This window comes from Salmo trutta, chromosome 39 (genome assembly GCF_901001165.1).
Source record: "Salmo trutta chromosome 39, fSalTru1.1, whole genome shotgun sequence".
Classification (NCBI taxonomy): Eukaryota; Metazoa; Chordata; class Actinopteri; order Salmoniformes; family Salmonidae; genus Salmo; species Salmo trutta.
Genome location: NC_042995.1, coordinates 3,931,830 through 3,950,722, shown reverse-complemented (window position 1 = coordinate 3,950,722; position 18,893 = coordinate 3,931,830). Strand labels below are relative to the sequence as shown.

Here is an 18,893-nt window from a genome sequence, read left to right as displayed (position 1 = left end):
TATGGGACGAGCTTGTTGGGCAGCGTCTTGTCGAGAGAGACACACACACACACACACACAGGAAAGAGGATAGCGTTATCTCAGTATGTGTGTGTGGAAGATTTCTATGGAAGATCTGTCATGCAGACTCTTAATACGTTCTCTCTCTCCCTCCCCCATCACACACAGCAGGTCAAGGAAAAGCACTGCAGCGAGAAGCGGAGGAGGTCTTCATCCCTGTCGGATTACTCCCACTCCTCCCCCGCCCCCCCTCTCACCCGCCCCCCCAGCTCAGCCCTCTGCTCAGCCCTCTGCCCAGCCCTCCAGAGACCCAGGACCGCACGCCAACCCCCTCCAACCCCCCGGTGCCCACCTCTACCCCTGCCAGCCGACCCATGCCTCCCGAGGCCCGCAGGCTCATCGTCAACAAGAACGCAGGAGAGACCCTGCTGCAGAGGGCTTCCCGCCTAGGATACGAGGTAAGATGATTTGATAACATATGTGGAAGGGCTGTGTGGGGTGCTAGTGTGTTGATGTGAAGGGCTGTGTGGGGTGCTAGTGTGTTGGTGTGAAGGGCTGTGTGTTGATGTGAGGGCTGTGTGGGGTGCTAGTGTGTTGGTGTGAAGGGCTGTGTGGGGTGCTAGTGTGTTGGTGTGAAGGGCTGTGTGTTGATGTGAGGGCTGTGTGGGGTGCTAGTGTGTTGATGTGAAGGGCTGTGTGGGGTGCTAGTGTGTTGGTGTGAAGGGCTGTGTGGGGTGCTAGTGTGTTGGTGTGAAGGGCTGTGTGGGTGCTAGTGTGTTGGTGTGAAGGGCTGTGTGTTGATGTGAGGGCTGTGTGGGGTGCTAGTGTGTTGGTGTGAAGGGCTGTGTGGGTGCTAGTGTGTTGGTGTGAAGGGCTGTGTGGTGTGCTAGTGTGTTGGTGTGAAGGGCTGTGTGGGGTGCTAGTGTGTTGGTGTGAAGGGCTGTGTGGGGTGCTAGTGTGTTGGTGTGAAGGGCTGTGTGGGGTGCTAGTGTGTTGATGTGAGGGCTGTGTGGGGTGCTAGTGTGTTGGTGTGAAGGGCTGTGTGGGGTGCTAGTGTGTTGGTGTGAAGGGCTGTGTGGGGTGCTAGTGTGTTGGTGTGAAGGGCTGTGTGGGGTGCTAGTGTGTTGGTGTGAAGGGCTGTGTGGGGTGCTAGTGTGTTGATGTGAAGGGCTGTGTGGGGTGTTAGTGTGTTGATGTGAAGAGCTGTGTGGGGTGCTAGTGTGTTGGTGTGAAGGGCTGTGTGGGGTGCTAGTGTGTTGATGTGAAGGGCTGTGTGGGTGCTAGTGTGTTGATGTGAAGGGCTGTGTGGGGTGCTAGTGTGTTGGTGTGAAGGGCTGTGTGGGGTGCTAGTGTGTTGGTTTGAAGGGCTGTACTGGGTGCTAGTGTGTTGATGTGAAGGGCTGTGTGGGGTGTTAGTGTGTTGATGTGAAGGCTGTGTGGGGTGCTAGTGTGTTGATGTGAAGGGCTGTGTGGGGTGCTAGTGTGTTGATGTGAAGGGCTGTGTGGGGTGCTAGTGTGTTGATGTGAAGGGCTGTGTGGGGTGCTAGTGTGTTGATGTGAAGGGCTGTGTGGGGTGCTAGTGTGTTGATGTGAAGGGCTGTGTGGGGTGCTAGTGTGTTGATGTGAAGGGCTGTGTGGGGTGTTAGTGTGTTGATGTGAAGGCTGTGTGGGGTGCTAGTGTGTTGATGTGAAGGGCTGTGTGGGGTGCTAGTGTGTTGATGTGAAGGGCTGTGTGGGGTGCTAGTGTGTTGATGTGAAGGGCTGTGTGGGGTGCTAGTGTGTTGATGTGAAGGGCTGTGTGGGGTGTTAGTGTGTTGATGTGAAGGCTGTGTGGGGTGCTAGTGTGTTGATGTGAAGGGCTGTACTGGGTGCTAGTGTGTTGGTTTGAAGGGCTGTACTGGGTGCTAGTGTGTTGGTTTGAAGGGCTGTACTGGGTGCTAGTGTGTTGGTTTGTTCTTCTGTCTCTCTCTCTTCCATTTCTCCCTTTTCCTGGTCTAAACCCTGGGAATATTAGGAACATTGGGATTAAGGCCGTCCATGACTAATTTGTCCCCCAGATTAATGAGCCTGTGGATTAGTTCCAGCAGGGCTGCCTGAAAGGACTGGCACCGCTCGCAGGAAACCAACCATTAATGCTGTTTGGACCGCATGACTCGTCCTCTCCCTCCCTTCCTCCTCCCTTCATCCCCGTCTTCTTACTCTCCCTCCCTTCCTCCTCCCTTCATCCCGTCTTCTTACTCCCCCTCCCTTCCTCCTCCCTTCATCCCGTCTTCTTACTCTCCCTCCCTTCCTCCTCCCTTCATCCCGTCTTCTTACTCCCCCTCCCTTCCTCCTCCCTTCATCCCGTCTTCTTACTCCCCCTCCTCCTCTCCTTCCTTCACTCCGTTCTTCTTACCTCTCCCTCCCTTCCTCCTCCCTTCATCCCGTCTTCTTACTCCCCCTCCCTTCCTCCTCCCTTCATCCCGTCTTCTTACTCTCCCTCCCTTCCTCCTCCCTTCATCCCGTCTTCTTACTCTCCCTCCCTTCCTCCTCCCTTCATCCCGTCTTCTTACTCTCCCTCCCTTCCTCCTCCCTTCATCCCGTCTTCTTACTCTCCCTCCCTTCCTCCTCCCTTCATCCCGTCTTCTTACTCTCCCTCCCTTCCTCCTCCCTTCATCCCGTCTTCTTACTCTCGCTCTCCGTAGTGTGTGTGTGTGTGTGTGTGTGTGTGTGTGTGTGTGTGTGTGTGTGTGTGCTCTCCGTAGTGTGTGTACTGGAGGCAGTGAGGCATGCGCTCCAGACGGAGCTCTTTGATTTATACGAGAGGAGAGGAGGAGGAGGAGGAGGGCAGATTTAATCCTGTAGCGTCCACTCTCCTCCTCCCTTCCCTTGTTCTTCTTCTCCTCCGCCAGCCTGCCCGCCCCTGAGCCCTCTCTCCCTCCCTCGTTCCCCGCTCGGCACCGCTAGACATGGCTGCTGTGTTTGAGCGTAAACCCAACGGCATCTTGTTTTTCTAGCCTTCAGGGTTTTTTTCCTCCCCACTCTCCGTCTCTCCCTCCTCGCTTCCTCTCTCTCTCTCTCTCTCTCCCTCCTTCGCTTCCTCCCTCCCTCTCTCCCTGGCTCCCTCCCTCCTTCAGCAGGCCCCCGACAGGAAGCTTTTCTAACTGCCTGCGTGTGATAAGCCACAAGCAGCTCCCTGGGGCCGCCCGCACTCTCTCTCTCACGCACACAGCGCAGCACGGCACAGCGCAGCAGACAGTGAGCACTGTAGAGAATGCGAGAGAGAGAGAGGAAGAGAGAGAGGAAGACTGTGAAATACGACAGGGCTGCGAGGCCGGGCCTTTCAACGCGCCGCTCCCTCCCTCTCCTCCCTCACTTCCTCTCCTCCTCCCCCCCACTCCACACGCTGGGCTTGCCGCCTGCCCGCCTGCTTTCGTTTCACAGCCCCTCCAAAACAAATCCCAGTCAGTGTGCAAAACGGGGAGGCTCCGTTGGATCGATCTCTCCCGCAATCTTCACACTTGTATCACTTAGCCTTAGGATTGCCTTTAATTACACACACTCATAGCGCACACACTCACTCACTCACAGCGCACACTCACTCACTCACAGCGCACACACTCACTCACTCACAGCGCACACACTCACTCACTCACACCACACGCATGCAAATTCACACTCAGATTGTGGAATATCACTCCAGCAGCCGTACAGAATCTCAATTCCCGGTTGGAGAGTGTGTGTGTGTGATGTATAAATCTACAGTGAGTCTTGTGTATTTGCGTGTGGCTTTGGAGTGCAGTGTTTGTGAGTGGAATGAGAATCTGTGGTGAGGCATGGCGTTGGTTTATGCTTCTTACTGTGGTTGTAAGCGACTGTTGTTTTTATCTGCTTGAATGGTCGACGTTGGTCATGCAGCCATTTCCATAGTCTCTCTGATCACAGCATGTATTCATTATTAGAACTGGGAGAGAGCAGCTATCATTTCACCACTAATAATATTTAGATTTTATTCAGCTGTTTGGCTTTGTCTTATTTATTCAGATGAATTGGGTGTATTTGTTAAATAGGGAATATCTAGATCATTTGTGACTTTGTTTGCCGTTAAAATAAGCGATTGGATCCACCATGTTGCTTGCTTCTGTCATGTATGTGAGGTCAATGTTCATGGACGGAAGGAGGTGAGGGAAGGAGGTGAGGGAAGGATAGAAAGTGCATAGTACTGAGACTGGTCCTCCTGTCTTTGTGTTGTCACTCTCTTGTCACCGACCAGCTAGCAGCGCCATACAAACACACACACACTCGACACAGTGTGTCTCCACTCAACACAAACACACACTCGACACAGTGTGTCTCCACTCAACACACACACACAGCCCTGCCGGCTGTCGCGCTTCCATTTTACATTTTAGTCATTTAGCAAACGCTTATCCAGAGTGACTTACATGCATTTAATATAATATTTTTGTATTTTAATTTTACTTGTCCTCCATGGGAATAGAACCCACACGGGGACCAGCCAAAAGCCCTTTGACATGCATATACACAAACACTCACTTCCTGCATATTTCAGAATCCTTTAGTCTTTGCGATGCGTGTCGCGACACGAGTAGTCGCTCTCTCTCTCTCTCTCTCTCTCTCTGTCTCTCTCTCTCTCTCTCCTCTCTCTCTCCTCTCTCTCTCTCCTCTCTCTCTCCTCTCTCTCTCTCTCTCTCTCCTCTCTCTCTCTCTTCACAATCCTGCCGTGCCGAGGATGCCAATGGGATATGTTAATGAGGCTGGGTTGAAAATGAGTCAAGGCTTTGTCCTGTACCTGCCAGAACTAATAACACACACACACACACCGGGATGGGCACACCTAATTGTACTCATTTGCATGCTTACGTGTCCAAAGTAACTGATTGGCCTGACACATGCTATCCATAAAAAACACTGTAGGTTTTACTTCCTCAAGAGTTCACACGAATGACCTTTAAAAACACACGTGCAGCACATTCAATACAGACACTCATAAAGGCTAACAAACACCTATAGCTCTGCCCTCTAAAAATGCATGCTCACGCCATCTCTTTCACCCGCTCGCTCTCACTCACTCACTCACTCACACACACACACAGGCCCTGATGTGAGAGTGCTGTAGGGTGTTATCGCAGCTTGTATCCTCCTCTCTTGTCTGTCTGCCAGACCTCAGAGACACAGCCGTTCAGACACATCCCCAGTCCGTGCACGCACACACGCACACGCACACACACACACCCTCTCCATATCCCCAGGCCCCCCACTGCTCTCTCGACGCCCCCCCTCGCAACACTCCCCCTTCAACGCTGTACTCCCACTCACTGGCTGAATGAGTACAAGAAAAAAGCCTGAGAAACGAGAGGGAGAAAGGAGAGATCACGCCCGCTCAATTAAAAGCTCCACTTAGTGTGCCCCGGCCTTTTCACGCTCCTCTCTCCCCCTCTTTTTTTCCCGCTTCTCCCTGCTCCTCTGTTCTTTTCTCTCCATCGTAATACACTGTGTGGTCTCCTAGTCTTTGTCTGCTGGTGAATGCAGGGTAAAATTAGAACCAGCATCAGAGAGAGCTCTAAACCACGCTGTTGTTTTTCACTTCCTGATTATCTAAACGGCACCGGCCTAGATGACGCTTAGGGCACAGTGAAAAATGGACAGTATGCCTGTGTAGCGTGTGTGTATGTCCGAGTGTGCGTGTGTGTCCCAGTCTGTCAAGTGTTAGTAGATGAGAAACAAGGCTTCAGCATTCTCAAGGTTGGAATCTCTCTCTCGCTCTAACCTCCATATGCATTTAAATTCTAACACTTCTTTGTGAGACTTATCTATCATACCTTATGTGTGAGTTTGTGAGGGAGTTAGGTAGGTAGTGTGTGGTTGTGTTCTCTAGGTGATAGAGTAGCTAGAGGGTTAACAGTCTGTGGGGGGGGGGGGGGGGGGGGGGGGGGGGCTGGGGGAGTGAGCTGGAAGGCCATCCACCCTGAGGAGGAAGAGATTAAAGAGGAACTATGAAAGGAGAGAGGGAGGTGGGTGTTTTACTGCGGCGGGAAAGAAATCAACAACCCTGTGCTCTCCACTGCACTCCTCTCCTCTGGCGGCCATTAAAGCTGTGCTTTATCATGTGTTTAATGCCCCTGACCGACCAGCCGGCTGGAAAACAGACAGACCTCCACAGCTCACTACAACCCGCTGTGCTTTTAATATGTGGAACTGTACCATGTACACGTTCATAGCAAAATTAGGCCTAGTAGCTACCACACCACAGTAGTAGACTAGTAGCTACCGCACCACAGTAGTAGACTAGTAGCTACCACAGTAGTAGACTAGTAGCCACCACACCACAGTAGTAGACTAGTAGCTACCACACCACAGTAGTAGACTAGTAGCTACCACAACCACAGTAGTAGACTAGTAGCTACCACACCACAGTAGTAGACTAGTGGCTACCACACCACAGTAGTAGACTAGTAGCTACCACACCCAGTAGTAGACTAGTGAGCTACCACACCACAGTAGTAGACTAGTAGCTACCACACCACAGTGTAGACTAGGAGCTACACACCACAGTAGTAGACTAGTTAGCTACCACACCACAGTAGTAGACTAGTAGCTACCACACCACAGTAGTAGACTATGTAGCTACCACACCACAGTAGTAGACTAGTAGCTACCACACCACAGTAGTAGACTAGTAGCTACCACACCACAGTAGTAGACTAGTAGCTACCGCACCACAGTTAGTAGACTAGTAGCTACCCCACAGTAGTAGACCTAGTAGCTACCGACCACAGTAGTAGACTAGTAGCTACCACACCACAGTAGTAGACTAGTAGCTACCACACCACAGTAGTAGACTAGTAGCTACCACACCACAGTAGTAGACTAGTAGCTACCACACCACAGTAGTAGACTAGTAGCTACCACACCACAGTAGTAGACTAGTAGCTACCACACCACAGTAGTAGACTAGTAGCTACCACACCACAGTAGTAGACTAGTAGCTACCACACCACAGTAGTAGACTAGTAGCTACCACACCACAGTAGTAGACTAGTAGCTACCACACCACAGTAGAGACTAGTAGCTACCACACCACAGTAGTAGACTAGTAGCATACCACACCACAGTAGTAGACTAGTGGCTACCACACCACAGTAGTAGACTAGTAGCTACCCACAGTAGTAGACTAGTAGCTACCACACCACAGTAGTAGACTAGTAGCTACCACACCACAGTAGTAGACTAGTAGCTACCACACCACAGTAGTAGACTAGTAGCTACCACACCACAGTAGTAGACTAGTAGCTACCACACCACAGTAGTAGACTAGTGGCTACCACACCACAGTAGTAGACTAGTAGCTACCACACCACAGTAGTAGACTAGTAGCTACCACACCACAGAAGTAGACTAGTAGCTACCACACCACAGTAGTAGACTAGTAGCTACCACACCCACCAGTAGTAGACTAGTAGCTACCCACCACAGTAGTAGACTAGTAGCTACCACACCACAGTAGTAGACTAGTGGCTAACACACCACAGTAGTAGACTAGTAGCTACCACACCACAGTAGTAGACTAGTAGCTACCACACCACAGTAGTAGACTAGTAGCTACCACACCACAGTAGTAGATAGTAGCTACCCCACAGTAGTAGACTAGTAGCTCCACCCAACCACAGTAGTAGACTAGTAGCTACCACACCACAGTAGTAGACTAGTAGCTACCACACCACAGTAGTAGACTAGTAGCTACCACACCACAGTAGTAGACTAGTAGCTACCACACCACAGTAGTAGACTAGTAGCTACCACCAGTAGTAGACTAGTACGGTACCACACCACAGTAGTAGACTAGTAGCTACCACACCACAGTAGTAGACTAGTAGCTACCACACCACAGTAGTAGACTAGTAGCTACCACACCACAGTAGTAGACTAGAGCTCCACAGTAGTAGACTAGTAGCTACCACACCACAGTAGTAGACTAGTAGCTACCACACCACAGTAGTAGACTAGTAGCTACCACACCACAGTAGTAGACTAGTAGCTACCACACCACAGTAGTAGACTAGTTAGCTACCACACCACAGTAGTAGACTAGTAGCTACCACACCACAGTAGTAGACTAGTAGCTACCACACCACAGTAGTAGACTAGTAGCTACCACACCACAGTAGTAGACTAGTAGCTACCACACCACCGTAGTAGACTAGTAGCTACCACAGGTAGTAGACTAGTAGCTACCACAACACAGTAGTAGACTAGTAGCTACCACACCCACAGTAGTAGACTAGTAGCTACCACACCACAGTAGTAGACTAGTAGCTACCACACCACAGTAGTAGACTAGTAGCTACCACACCACAGTAGTAGACTAGTAGCTACCACACCACAGTAGTAGACTAGTAGCTACCACACCACAGTAGTAGACCAGTAGCTACCACAGTAGTAGACTAGTAGCTACCACACCACAGTAGTAGACTAGTAGCTACCGCACCACAGTAGTAGACTAGTAGCTACCACAGTAGTAGACTAGTAGCTACCACACCACAGTAGTAGACTAGTAGCTACCACACCACAGTAGTAGACTAGTAGCTTCCGCACCACAGTAGTAGACTAGTAGCTACCACAGTAGTAGACTAGTAGCTACCACACCACAGTAGTAGACCAGTAGCTACCACACCACAGTAGTAGACTAGTGGCTACCACACCACAGTAGTAGACTAGTAGCTACCACAGTAGTAGACTAGTAGCTACCACACCACAGTAGTAGACTAGTAGCTACCACACCACAGTAGTTAGACTAGTAGCTACCACACCACAGTAGTAGACTAGTAGCTACCACACCACAGTAGTAGACTAGTAGCTACCACACCACAGTAGTAGACTAGTAGCTACCACACCACAGTAGTAGACTAGTAGCTACCACACCACAGTAGTAGACTAGTAGCTACCACACCACAGTAGTAGACTAGTGGCTACCACACCACAGTAGTAGACTAGTAGCTACCACACCACAGTAGTAGACTAGTAGCTACCACACCACAGTAGTAGACTAGTAGCTACCACACCACAGTAGTAGACTAGTAGCTACCACAGTAGTAGACTAGTAGCTACCACACCACAGTAGTAGACTAGTAGCTACCACACCACAGTAGTAGACTAGTAGCTACCACACCACAGTAGTAGACTAGTAGCTACCACACCACAGTAGTAGACTAGTAGCTACCACACCACAGTAGTAGACTAGTAGCTACCACACCACAGTAGTAGACTAGTAGCTACCACACCACAGTAGTAGACTAGTAGCTACCACACCACAGTAGTAGACTAGTAGCTACCACACCACAGTAGTAGACTAGTAGCTACCACACCACAGTAGTAGACCAGTAGCTACCACACCACAGTAGTAGACCAGTAGCTACCACACCACAGTAGTAGACTAGTAGCTACCACACCACAGTAGTAGACTAGTAGCTACCACACCACAGTAGTAGACTAGTGGCTACCACACCACAGTAGTAGACTAGTAGCTACCACTCCACAGTAGTAGACTAGTAGCTACCACACCACAGTAGTAGACTAGTGGCTACCACACCACAGTAGTAGACTAGTGGCTACCACACCACAGTAGTAGACTAGTAGCTACCACACCACAGTAGTAGACTAGTGGCTACCACACCACAGTAGTAGACAACTATAAAGCAGCTCTTGAGCAACAAGGCGGAGGACACCGTTTGCTTTCAGCGCTGAAGTGTTGGAGTTGAAGTAGTGTGTTTGAGTGGAGAGGGACTGTAGGGCCTATTTTTGAGTACTGTTGGTGAGCTGTTTTTTGGAGAAGAGTCCATTTGAGATGAGTGGGGGCTGCTGGTCGTTTGAACACTGTGTACTGTGTTATGGTCTATTTTGTTGTCCACCAGGCATGCCAACCGCAATGCCAGCTCTCGCTGTTTAGCGCTTATGTTGCCACGGCACTGGCTGTAACAGGAGTTGGACTCATTTGTTGCCACGGCAGCCACACGACCACGCTGTATCTTTAGATACAGACACTGTGTGTGTGCGCGCAGCTCACAGCACGGCGGTGGGGAGCTGTGAATGAATTCTATGAATACGGGTCGGGAGGGAGGGCACGTCAAAGCAGCGCTACGCTAGCTGAATGCTAATGTCTGTTTCTGCTCATGTGTGGAGCGCTGCTGCTAGTCTCTGTCTTTCTCGCTCTCTTTCTCTGGACCTGTCTCTCTTTCCACGCTTCGCTACCCAGGTTCCTTCTGTTTGTCTGGGGTTGTGTGTGGTTTGATGCTAGCCACACTGGGCTGACTGGTAGGGTGTGTGTGGTTTGTTAACGATGCTAGCCGCGCTGCGCAGCGCTGTCTGACACAGGTAAATGAGCACCAAGACAGAAGAGAGACCGCTGTTGACTTGATGTTTATTTGGCTTTATTCTGCTGCTCTCATTCTGACTGGATTCTATCATTAACAATATACTACAGGACTACATATTTCCGTTATCGAGGACTTTTTAGGTATATACATTCATATGCCATGCTATGTTGTCTTAGGTCTCTCTTTACGTAGTGGTGTGGTGTCTCGTCGTGATGTGTTTTGTCCTATATTTACATTTTTAATCCCAGCCCCTGTCCCCGCAGGAGGCGTTTTGCCTTCTGGTAGGCCGTCATTGTAAATAAGAATTTGTTCTTAACTGACTTGCCTAGTTCAATAAATGTTAAATAAATAAATAAAATATTCTCCTTGTGTTAGCCACAGTCACCTTGTTTTGGTCAGGCCTTGGAGTCAGCAAACTGTCTATAGAAATGCAATTAATTATAATTCTTTGCCACTGTGACTCACGTTAAAGGGATATTTCAGGATTTTGGCAATGTTTCCCAGGAGTCAGCAGAACTCGTGGATACCACGAAGTTTCTAACTATCGCAATTGTAATTGCTAACTAGAGTTATCGCAATGCCTAGAAGTGTCTACCTCTAACTTCCTTCATAATGGACTGAAACATACAAATGGTATCCACAAGTTCATCTGAGACTGGGGAAGTAAATAAAGGGCCTCATTGCCAAAATCACGAAGTATCCTCTTAAGGCCAGGCACAGAAAGTAAAAGTAAGTGAATTGAAATTGAATCCCTCCTCAATGGAAAAATAATTTGAAGTTTTTTTAAATTCCAAACATGAATTCAATTTGGTTTAATCCCCTTTACTGAATGGAGTTGGGTGGGGAGAAACTATTTAATGGCCCCTGCTTCCCTGCTGTTGGGTTAAAGGATCTCTCTGCTAGGAGGCATTCCGGCTCAAACATACTCTCCAGTGGCTCAGAATCCCAGGTTTTTAGGAGCAACTGCGCAGCCATTGTGGATATGGTCCATAACTGGCCAGCCTGAGCCATCATACACAGCCATCCAAATCCATTACCCAGATGTTAGTAGAAAATATATGGGACCGTTCAGGAGGGACAGATTGACTGGGCTATTTTGAGCCGCCCAGGCAGCCGTTTGATAAGACTTATTGAAAAATGAAAGGCTCGGCGACCACTCCACAGCATTTGCATAGAGATGGGAATCAGAGCGGAGGCTCCTGTAATGGCTTACCTTCCACTGCCCTGGTTGAGAGGATGAGGGATGACAACCGCACAGATCCAGTTCTCTGGACCAGTTCCAGTTCGATCTCTCTTGGACACCATCTTCTGATATTAGAAGGACTGGCTAAGAGGGGCTAGGTAGGGTTGAGCCAGTCTGATACAGATAGTGTCGTACGTACTATACTGAGGAATAACACGGGGTCTAGGGTTAAGTTGGATCTTAGAATGAACCTAATGAACCCAAGAGATTGTTCTCATTCAAATGTGTCGTCGGTTTGATCTAAATCTAACTTCCTACAGCTGTTGATGAATTTCACCCTTGTCAGTGTGTACCCATGTTTCTTTTCAGCTTCATTGAATGGAATTTTGAATGGAACTGGAAGATGTGGACTAAAGCACCGTATTCCATTCAGAGCCCTATGAACTTCCCTAACCCCTCTGTCCCCTGTCTGTGGAGACCCTAACCCCTCTGTCCCCTGTCTGTGGAGACCCTAACCCCTCTGTCCCCTGTCTGTGGAGACCCTAACCCCTCTGTCCCCTGTCTGTGGAGACCCTAACCCCTCTGTCCCCTGTCTGTGGAGACCCTAACCCCTCTGTCCCCTGTCTGTGGAGACCCTAACCCCTCTGTCCCCTGTCTGTGGAGACCCTAACCCCTCTGTCCCCTGTCTGTGGAGACCCTAACCCCTCTGTCCCCTGTCTGTGGAGACCCTAACCCCTCTGTCCCCTGTCTGTGGAGACCCTAACCCCTCTGTTTCCTGTCTGTGGAGACCCTAACCCCTCTGTCCCCTGTCTGTGGAGACCCTAACCCCTCTGTCCCCTGTCTGTGGAGACCCTAACCGCTCTGTTTCCTGTCTGTGGAGACCCTAACCCCTCTGTCCCCTGTCTGTGGAGACCCTAACCCCTCTGTCCCCTGTCTGTGGAGACCCTAACCCCTCTGTCCCCTGTCTGTGGAGACCCTAACCCCTCTGTCCCCTGTCTGTGGAGACCCTAACCCCTCTGTCCCCTGTCTGTGGAGACCCTAACCCCTCTGTCCCCTGTCTGTGGATACCCTAACCCCTCTGTCCCCTTGTCTGTGGATACCCTAACCCCTCTGTCCCCTTGTCTGTGGAGACCCTAACCCCTCTGTCCCCTGTCTGTGGAGGCCCTAACCCCTCTGTCCCCTGTCTGTGGAGACCCTAACCCCTCTGTCCCCTGTCTGTGGAGGCCCTAACCCCTCTGTCCCCTGTCTGTGGAGTCCCTAACCGCTCTGTCTGGAGACCCTAACCCCTCTGTCTGTGGAGACCCTAACCCCTCTGTCCCCTGTCTGTGGAGACCCTAACCCCTCTGTCCCCTGCCTGTGGAGACCCTAACCCCTCTGTCCCCTGTCTGTGGAGTCCCTAACCGTTCTGTCTGGAGACCCTAACCCCTCTGTCTGTGGATACCCTAACCCCTCTGTCCCCTGTCTGTGGAGACCCTAACCCCTCTGTCCCCTGTCTGTGGAGACCCTAACCCCTCTGTCTGTGGAGACCCTAACCCCTCTGTCCCCTGTCTGTGGAGGCCCTAACCCCTCTGTCCCCTGTCTGTGGAGTCCCTAACCGCTCTGTCTGGAGACCCTAACCCCTCTGTCTGTGGAGACCCTAACCCCTCTGTCCCCTGTCTGTGGAGACCCTAACCCCTCTGTCCCCTGTCTGTGGAGTCCCTAACCGCTCTGTCTGGAGACCCTAACCCCTCTGTCTGTGGAGACCCTAACCCCTCTGTCTGTGGAGACCCTAACCCCTCTGTCCCCTGTCTGTGGAGACCCTAACCCCTCTGTCCCCAGTCTGTGGAGACCCTAACCCCTCTGTCCCCTGTCTGTGGAGTCCCTAACCGCTCTGTCTGGAGACCCTAACTCCTCTGTCTGTGGATACCCTAACCCCTCTGTCCCCTGTCTGTGGAGACCCTAACCCCTCTGTCCCTTGTCTGTGGAGACCCTAACCCCTCTGTCTGTGGAGACCCTAACCCCTCTGTCTGTGGAGACCCTAACCCCTCTGTCTGTGGAGACCCTAACCCCTCTGTCTGTGGAGACCCTAACCCCTCTGTCTGTGGAGACCCTAACCGCTCTGTCTGTGGAGACCCTAACCCCTCTGTCTGTGGAGACCCTAACCCCTCTGTCTGTGGAGACCCTAACCGCTCTGTCTGTGGAGACCCTAACCCCTCTGTCTGTGGAGACCCTAACCCCTCTGTCTCTGGAGACCCTAACCCCTCTGTCCTCTGTGGCCTATCTAGGACGTAGTGCTGTACTGCCTGGAGAACAGGGTGTGTGACATCAATCACCGTGACAACGCGGGCTACTGTGCGCTGCACGAGGCATGTGCACGTGGCTGGCTTGCTATCACTCAGCACCTGCTGGAGCACGGTGCCGACGTCAACTGTAGCGCCCAGGAAGGCACCAGGTAGACACATGGACACTCACTTACTCTCTCACTAACACACAGGCCAGACATATGGACATGGGCAGTTACATTCCAAGGCTCTGTAAATAACGTGTGTGTGTGTGTGTGGATGTGTGTGTGTGTGTGTGGATGTGTGTGTGTGTGTGTGTATGTGTGTGTGTGTGTGTGTGTGTGTGTGGCGTGTCTGTCTCCTCCCCCCCACCAGGCCCCTCCATGACGCCGTGGAGAATGACCATCTGGAAGTGGTCCGTCTGCTGCTGTCCTACGGAGCTGACCCCACCCTGGCTACATACTCTGGCCGCAGCCTCCTCCGCATGACACACTCCCCCGGCATGGAGGGATTCCTCTCTGGTGAGACCGCTTTAGAGATGGTGTGTGTTTGTGTTCCTCATCTGTGGGGGACACAGTATCATCCTCGGGAGTTGCCCCGCGTTACCCCACTATCAGGTTACTTAGCAACAGCTGTAGAGGGGTCGTCCTCTAAGGGCTGGCCCTTGTGAGCGGTGCAGTGATGGGGGAGAGAGGTTGCCTGACGACTCAAACGGAATACTGCCACTGTTCCATGCTCACTACATACTTTAGTCTGAGACTGCCGTCAGGGAGGTCGTTGTTGGGGACGTCAAAATGAGGGTTGTTGTACAAAACAAAGTCACCGGCAATTGGATCATCGCTAACCAATCGGTGTATCAAAGCCAATGATGAACTTTCAAAACACCGCTTTGCCTACATGTGTTCTGACTCTGGCCCAACCCAGCGGCTTCTGGGGGCCAGGACAGGGAACTGACAGCCTCATTACACACACAGACACCACACAGACACACACCCAGACACACACCCAGGCACACACACAGACACACACCCAGGCACACACCCAGACACACACCCAGACACACACCCAGACACACACCCAGACACACACCCAGGCACACACACAGACACACACCCAGGCACACACCCAGGCACACACCCAGACACACACCCAGACACACACCCAGGCACACACACAGACACACACCCAGGCACACACCCAGACACACACCCAGACACCACACAGTTTAAATGGATGGTGAGGAGATATACCAAGGGGAAGTAGAGGACTCCATTGAGTGCTTGAGAGAACCGCAGTGAGCTAGCATCTCTCTCTCTTCCTCTCTCTCTCTTCCTCCCTCTCTCTCCCTCCCTATCTTCCTCCCTCTCTTCCTCCCTCCATCCGTTCTCCTCCCCGGCTATTTTAGGGCATTATTAATCAGCCCTGCTCTGGCGCACACACTATCACACACACACACACTTCTCTTACACACACTCCAGCAGCGATTGCCAAACGGTGCCTAGTTCACTCCACTCACCTAACCTGATCTGTGCTTCCCAGAGAGAGAGAGAGAGAGAGAACGCACAACAAATCCAATTCATTTAGGCAAAAGGGGGGATTAGAATTTCCCCCTTCAGTTGAATTCCACGGTGGCCCACAGTGCTGCTTCAGCTCCAGCCCTCTCTGCCTCTCTGCCTCTCTGCTTCTCTCCACTCACTAATCCTCAAGTGTTGATGAGTTGATACTATTTTACATAAGCCTGCCCACTAGGAGCACCCCAGAACCCTCTAGGAGCACTCCCTCCCTCCTTGTCCTCTCCTCTCCTCCCTCCCTGTCGTCTCCTCTCCTCCCTCCCTGTCGTCTCCTCTCCTCCCTCCCTGTCTTCTCCTCTCTCTCTTCCTTCTGGCCTTTCTGGCCTCTCCTCCCTCCCTGGACTCTCCTCTCTCTCCCTCCCTGGACTCTCCTCTCTCTCTTCCCTCTGGCCTTTCTGGCCTCTCCTCCCTCCCTGGACTCTCCTCTCTCTCCCTCCCTGGACTCTCCTCTCTCTCTTCCCTCTGGCCTTTCTGGCCTCTCCTCCCTCCCTGGACTCTCCTCTCTCTCCCTCCCTGGACTCTCCTCTCTCTCTTCCCTCTGGCCTTTCTGGCCTCTCCTCCCTCCCTGGACTCTCCTCTCTCTCCCTCCCTGTCTTCTCCTCTCTCTCTTCCCTCTGGCCTTTCTGGCCTCTCCTCCCTCCCTGGACTCTCCTCTCTCTCCCTCCCTGGACTCTCCTCTCTCTTTCTCCTCCCTGGCCTCTAGGCCTTCTACAGGGATTCTCTGGGATTTTGTTTCCTAATCCTGTTGTTTATTTGCGAGGTAGATCCCTTATTCTCGAATGCCGCGGACTGAGCAGGGAAACAAGAAAACAGCTGAAATAGCCGTGTGTGTCTGTGTGTGGAGCTGGAAGTATGGTGGTGATGTAATACAGAGGCGGTGTGTGTCTGTAGAGAGACGTATCTCCATTGACACACACACACACACACACACACACACACACACTGCCCTGAGCGCTGAGTGCTGCAATATCGTGACCCACATTACCCAGGGAGAGCAGAGAGCCGGGGGAGAGGATGGGGGAGAGGAGGGGTGGACGGGGGTAGCAATCAGAGCCGGGGGAGAGGATGGGGGAGAGGAGGGGTGGACGGGGGTAGCAATCAGAGCCCAGCACCTCTCTTTTCTTCTCTTCTCTGCTCTCCCTCCCTCTCCCTCCGCTCTCCCTCCGCTCTCCTCCCCTAATCACCACTTCCCACTTAGCATTTAAAACGGCTGCTTCCCCCGCAAACCACAGAGCAGCACGGCCACAGAGCAGCACGGCCACAGAGCAGCACGGCCACAGAGCAGCACGGCCACAGAGCAGCACGGCCACAGAGCAGCACGGCCACAGAGCAGCACGGCCACAGAGCAGCACGGCCACAGAGCCAGCCTGACGTTTAGAGCTATTGGGAGCGCAGTGCTCAGCTATACCCTGCTGACAGACACACACACACACACACACTGCAGAGAGGCATATATACAACAAGCCAGCACTAACAAATGAACACAGTCAGTGGCGTTGCAGGGTAATATCCTCTTCATCCTTCCTTCCGTGCTCTCGTTCCCTTCCTCTCTCCGTCTCAACTCTCAGGCTTTGTGTAAGACCACGTTAGAGAGAGACCGAGCGAGCGAAAGACACGGCAAGCGCAAGGAAGCTAGAGACAGTGAGAGTGTGAAACAGAGAGAGTGAGTACGACTAAAAGACAGATGGAGGGAGCGTGAAGGGCTAGAGAGAGAGAATGAAATATAGAGGGGGGGAGTGTGACAGAGAGAACTGGAACGAGGCTGAGCAAGCGTGAAGGAGCTAGAGAGAGAATGAAAGATGGAGCGATAGGAAGTAGAGAGAGAGGAAGAGAGAGAAGGGGGGCGTGGTAAATCGGCAGGTTTGTCTGGATGTGCTGTCTGCCAGTCTGATTTCCACCTCCTCCCCCAATGTGTTCCCTCTCCCTGGGCGCTCTAATCAGCAGCTAGCACAACACACACTATCTTACTTTCCTTCGCCTCGTTCTTTCTCTCTCCTTTCTCCATCTCCCGAATACCTCTCTCTCTCTCTCTACCACTCTCTCTCCTTTCCCTCTCTGCCTCTCTCTTTACCTCTCTCTCTCTTTCTCTCTCATTCCGTGGAGTTTTTAATGAGGCTTAACTGCTGAATCCCTGAATGGCTGTAGCTGGCACACCACTCCCTTGCTGCCTCTGGCACTGCCACACTACCCACCCAACGCCAAGCCCCCGCACAGCTGCCCCCACTCCCACACCACTCCCTTGCTGCCTCTGGCACTGCCACACTACCCACCCAACGCCAAGCCCCCGCACAGCTGCCCCCGCTCCCACAACACTCCCTTGCTGCCTCTGGCACTGCCACACTACCCACCCAACGCCAAGCCCCCGCACAGCTGCCCCCACTCCCACAACACTCCCTTGCTGCCTCTGGCACTGCCACACTACCCACCCAACGCCAAGCCCCCGCACAGCTACCCCCACTCCCACAACACCCCCTTGCTGCCTCTGGCACTGCCACACTACCCACCCAACGCCAAGCCCCCGCACAGCTGCCCCCACTCCCACAACACTCCCTTGCTGCCTCTGGCACTGCCACACTACCCACCCAACGCCAAGCCCCCGCACAGCTGCCCCCGCTCCCACAACACTCCCTTGCTGTCTCTGGCACTGCCACACTACCCACCCAACGCCAAGCCCCCGCACAGCTGCCCCCGCTCCCACAACACTCCCTTGCTGCCTCTGGCACTGCCACACTACCCACCCAACGCCAAGCCCCCGCACAGCTGCCCCCACTCCCACAACACTCCCTTGCTGCCTCTGGCACTGCCACACTACCCACCCAACGCCAAGCCCCCGCACCGCTGCCCCCACGCCCACAACACTCCCTTGCTGCCTCTGGCACTGCCACACTACCCACCCAACGCCAAGCCCCCGCACAGCTGCCCCCACTCCCACAACACTCCCTTGCTGCCTCTGGCACTGCCACACTACCCACCCAACGCCAAGCCCCCGCACAGCTGCCCCCACTCCCACAACACTCCCTTGCTGCCTCTGGCACTGCCACACTACCCACCCAACGCCAAGCCCCCGCACAGCTGCCCCCACTCCCACACCACTCCCTTGCTGCCTCTGGCACTGCCACACTACCCACCCAACGCCAAGCCCCCGCACAGCTGCCCCCACTCCCACAACACTCCCTTGCTGCCTCTGGCACTGCCACACTACCCACCCAACGCCAAGCCCCCGCACAGCTGCCCCCACTCCCACAACACTCCCTTGCTGCCTCTGGCACTGCCACACTACCCACCCAACGCCAAGCCCCCGCACAGCTGCCCCCACTCCCACAACACTCCCTGTGGGAGCACACACACACACACACAGAATGCAAACATAGTGACCTGCTGTCCAAGCAGCCGGAGCCGTTTTTAAATGAACGCTCGGTGGAATGAACACCCGGTGATTTAAGTGTGTGTGTGTGTGAGAGAGTGTGCATGGCTCTCTAGCGGCTTTGAAGGCTCCCGAGTGGAA

General features: G+C 52.7%; 1 protein-coding gene across 1 annotated transcript in view; it reads left to right on the top strand.

Annotated features, from left to right (window-relative positions):
* Window positions 1–259: 259 nt before the first annotated feature.
* Window positions 260–18,893, top strand: part of LOC115179264 (BCL-6 corepressor) — a gene marked incomplete at its 5' end in the record, with an annotated part of 34,272 nt that continues 15,638 nt past the window's right edge. The window contains 3 exon segments of the mRNA XM_029740644.1: window positions 260–458; window positions 13,821–13,987; window positions 14,193–14,338. Of these exon segments, the coding sequence (XP_029596504.1) occupies window positions 375–458; window positions 13,821–13,987; window positions 14,193–14,338 (397 nt within the window).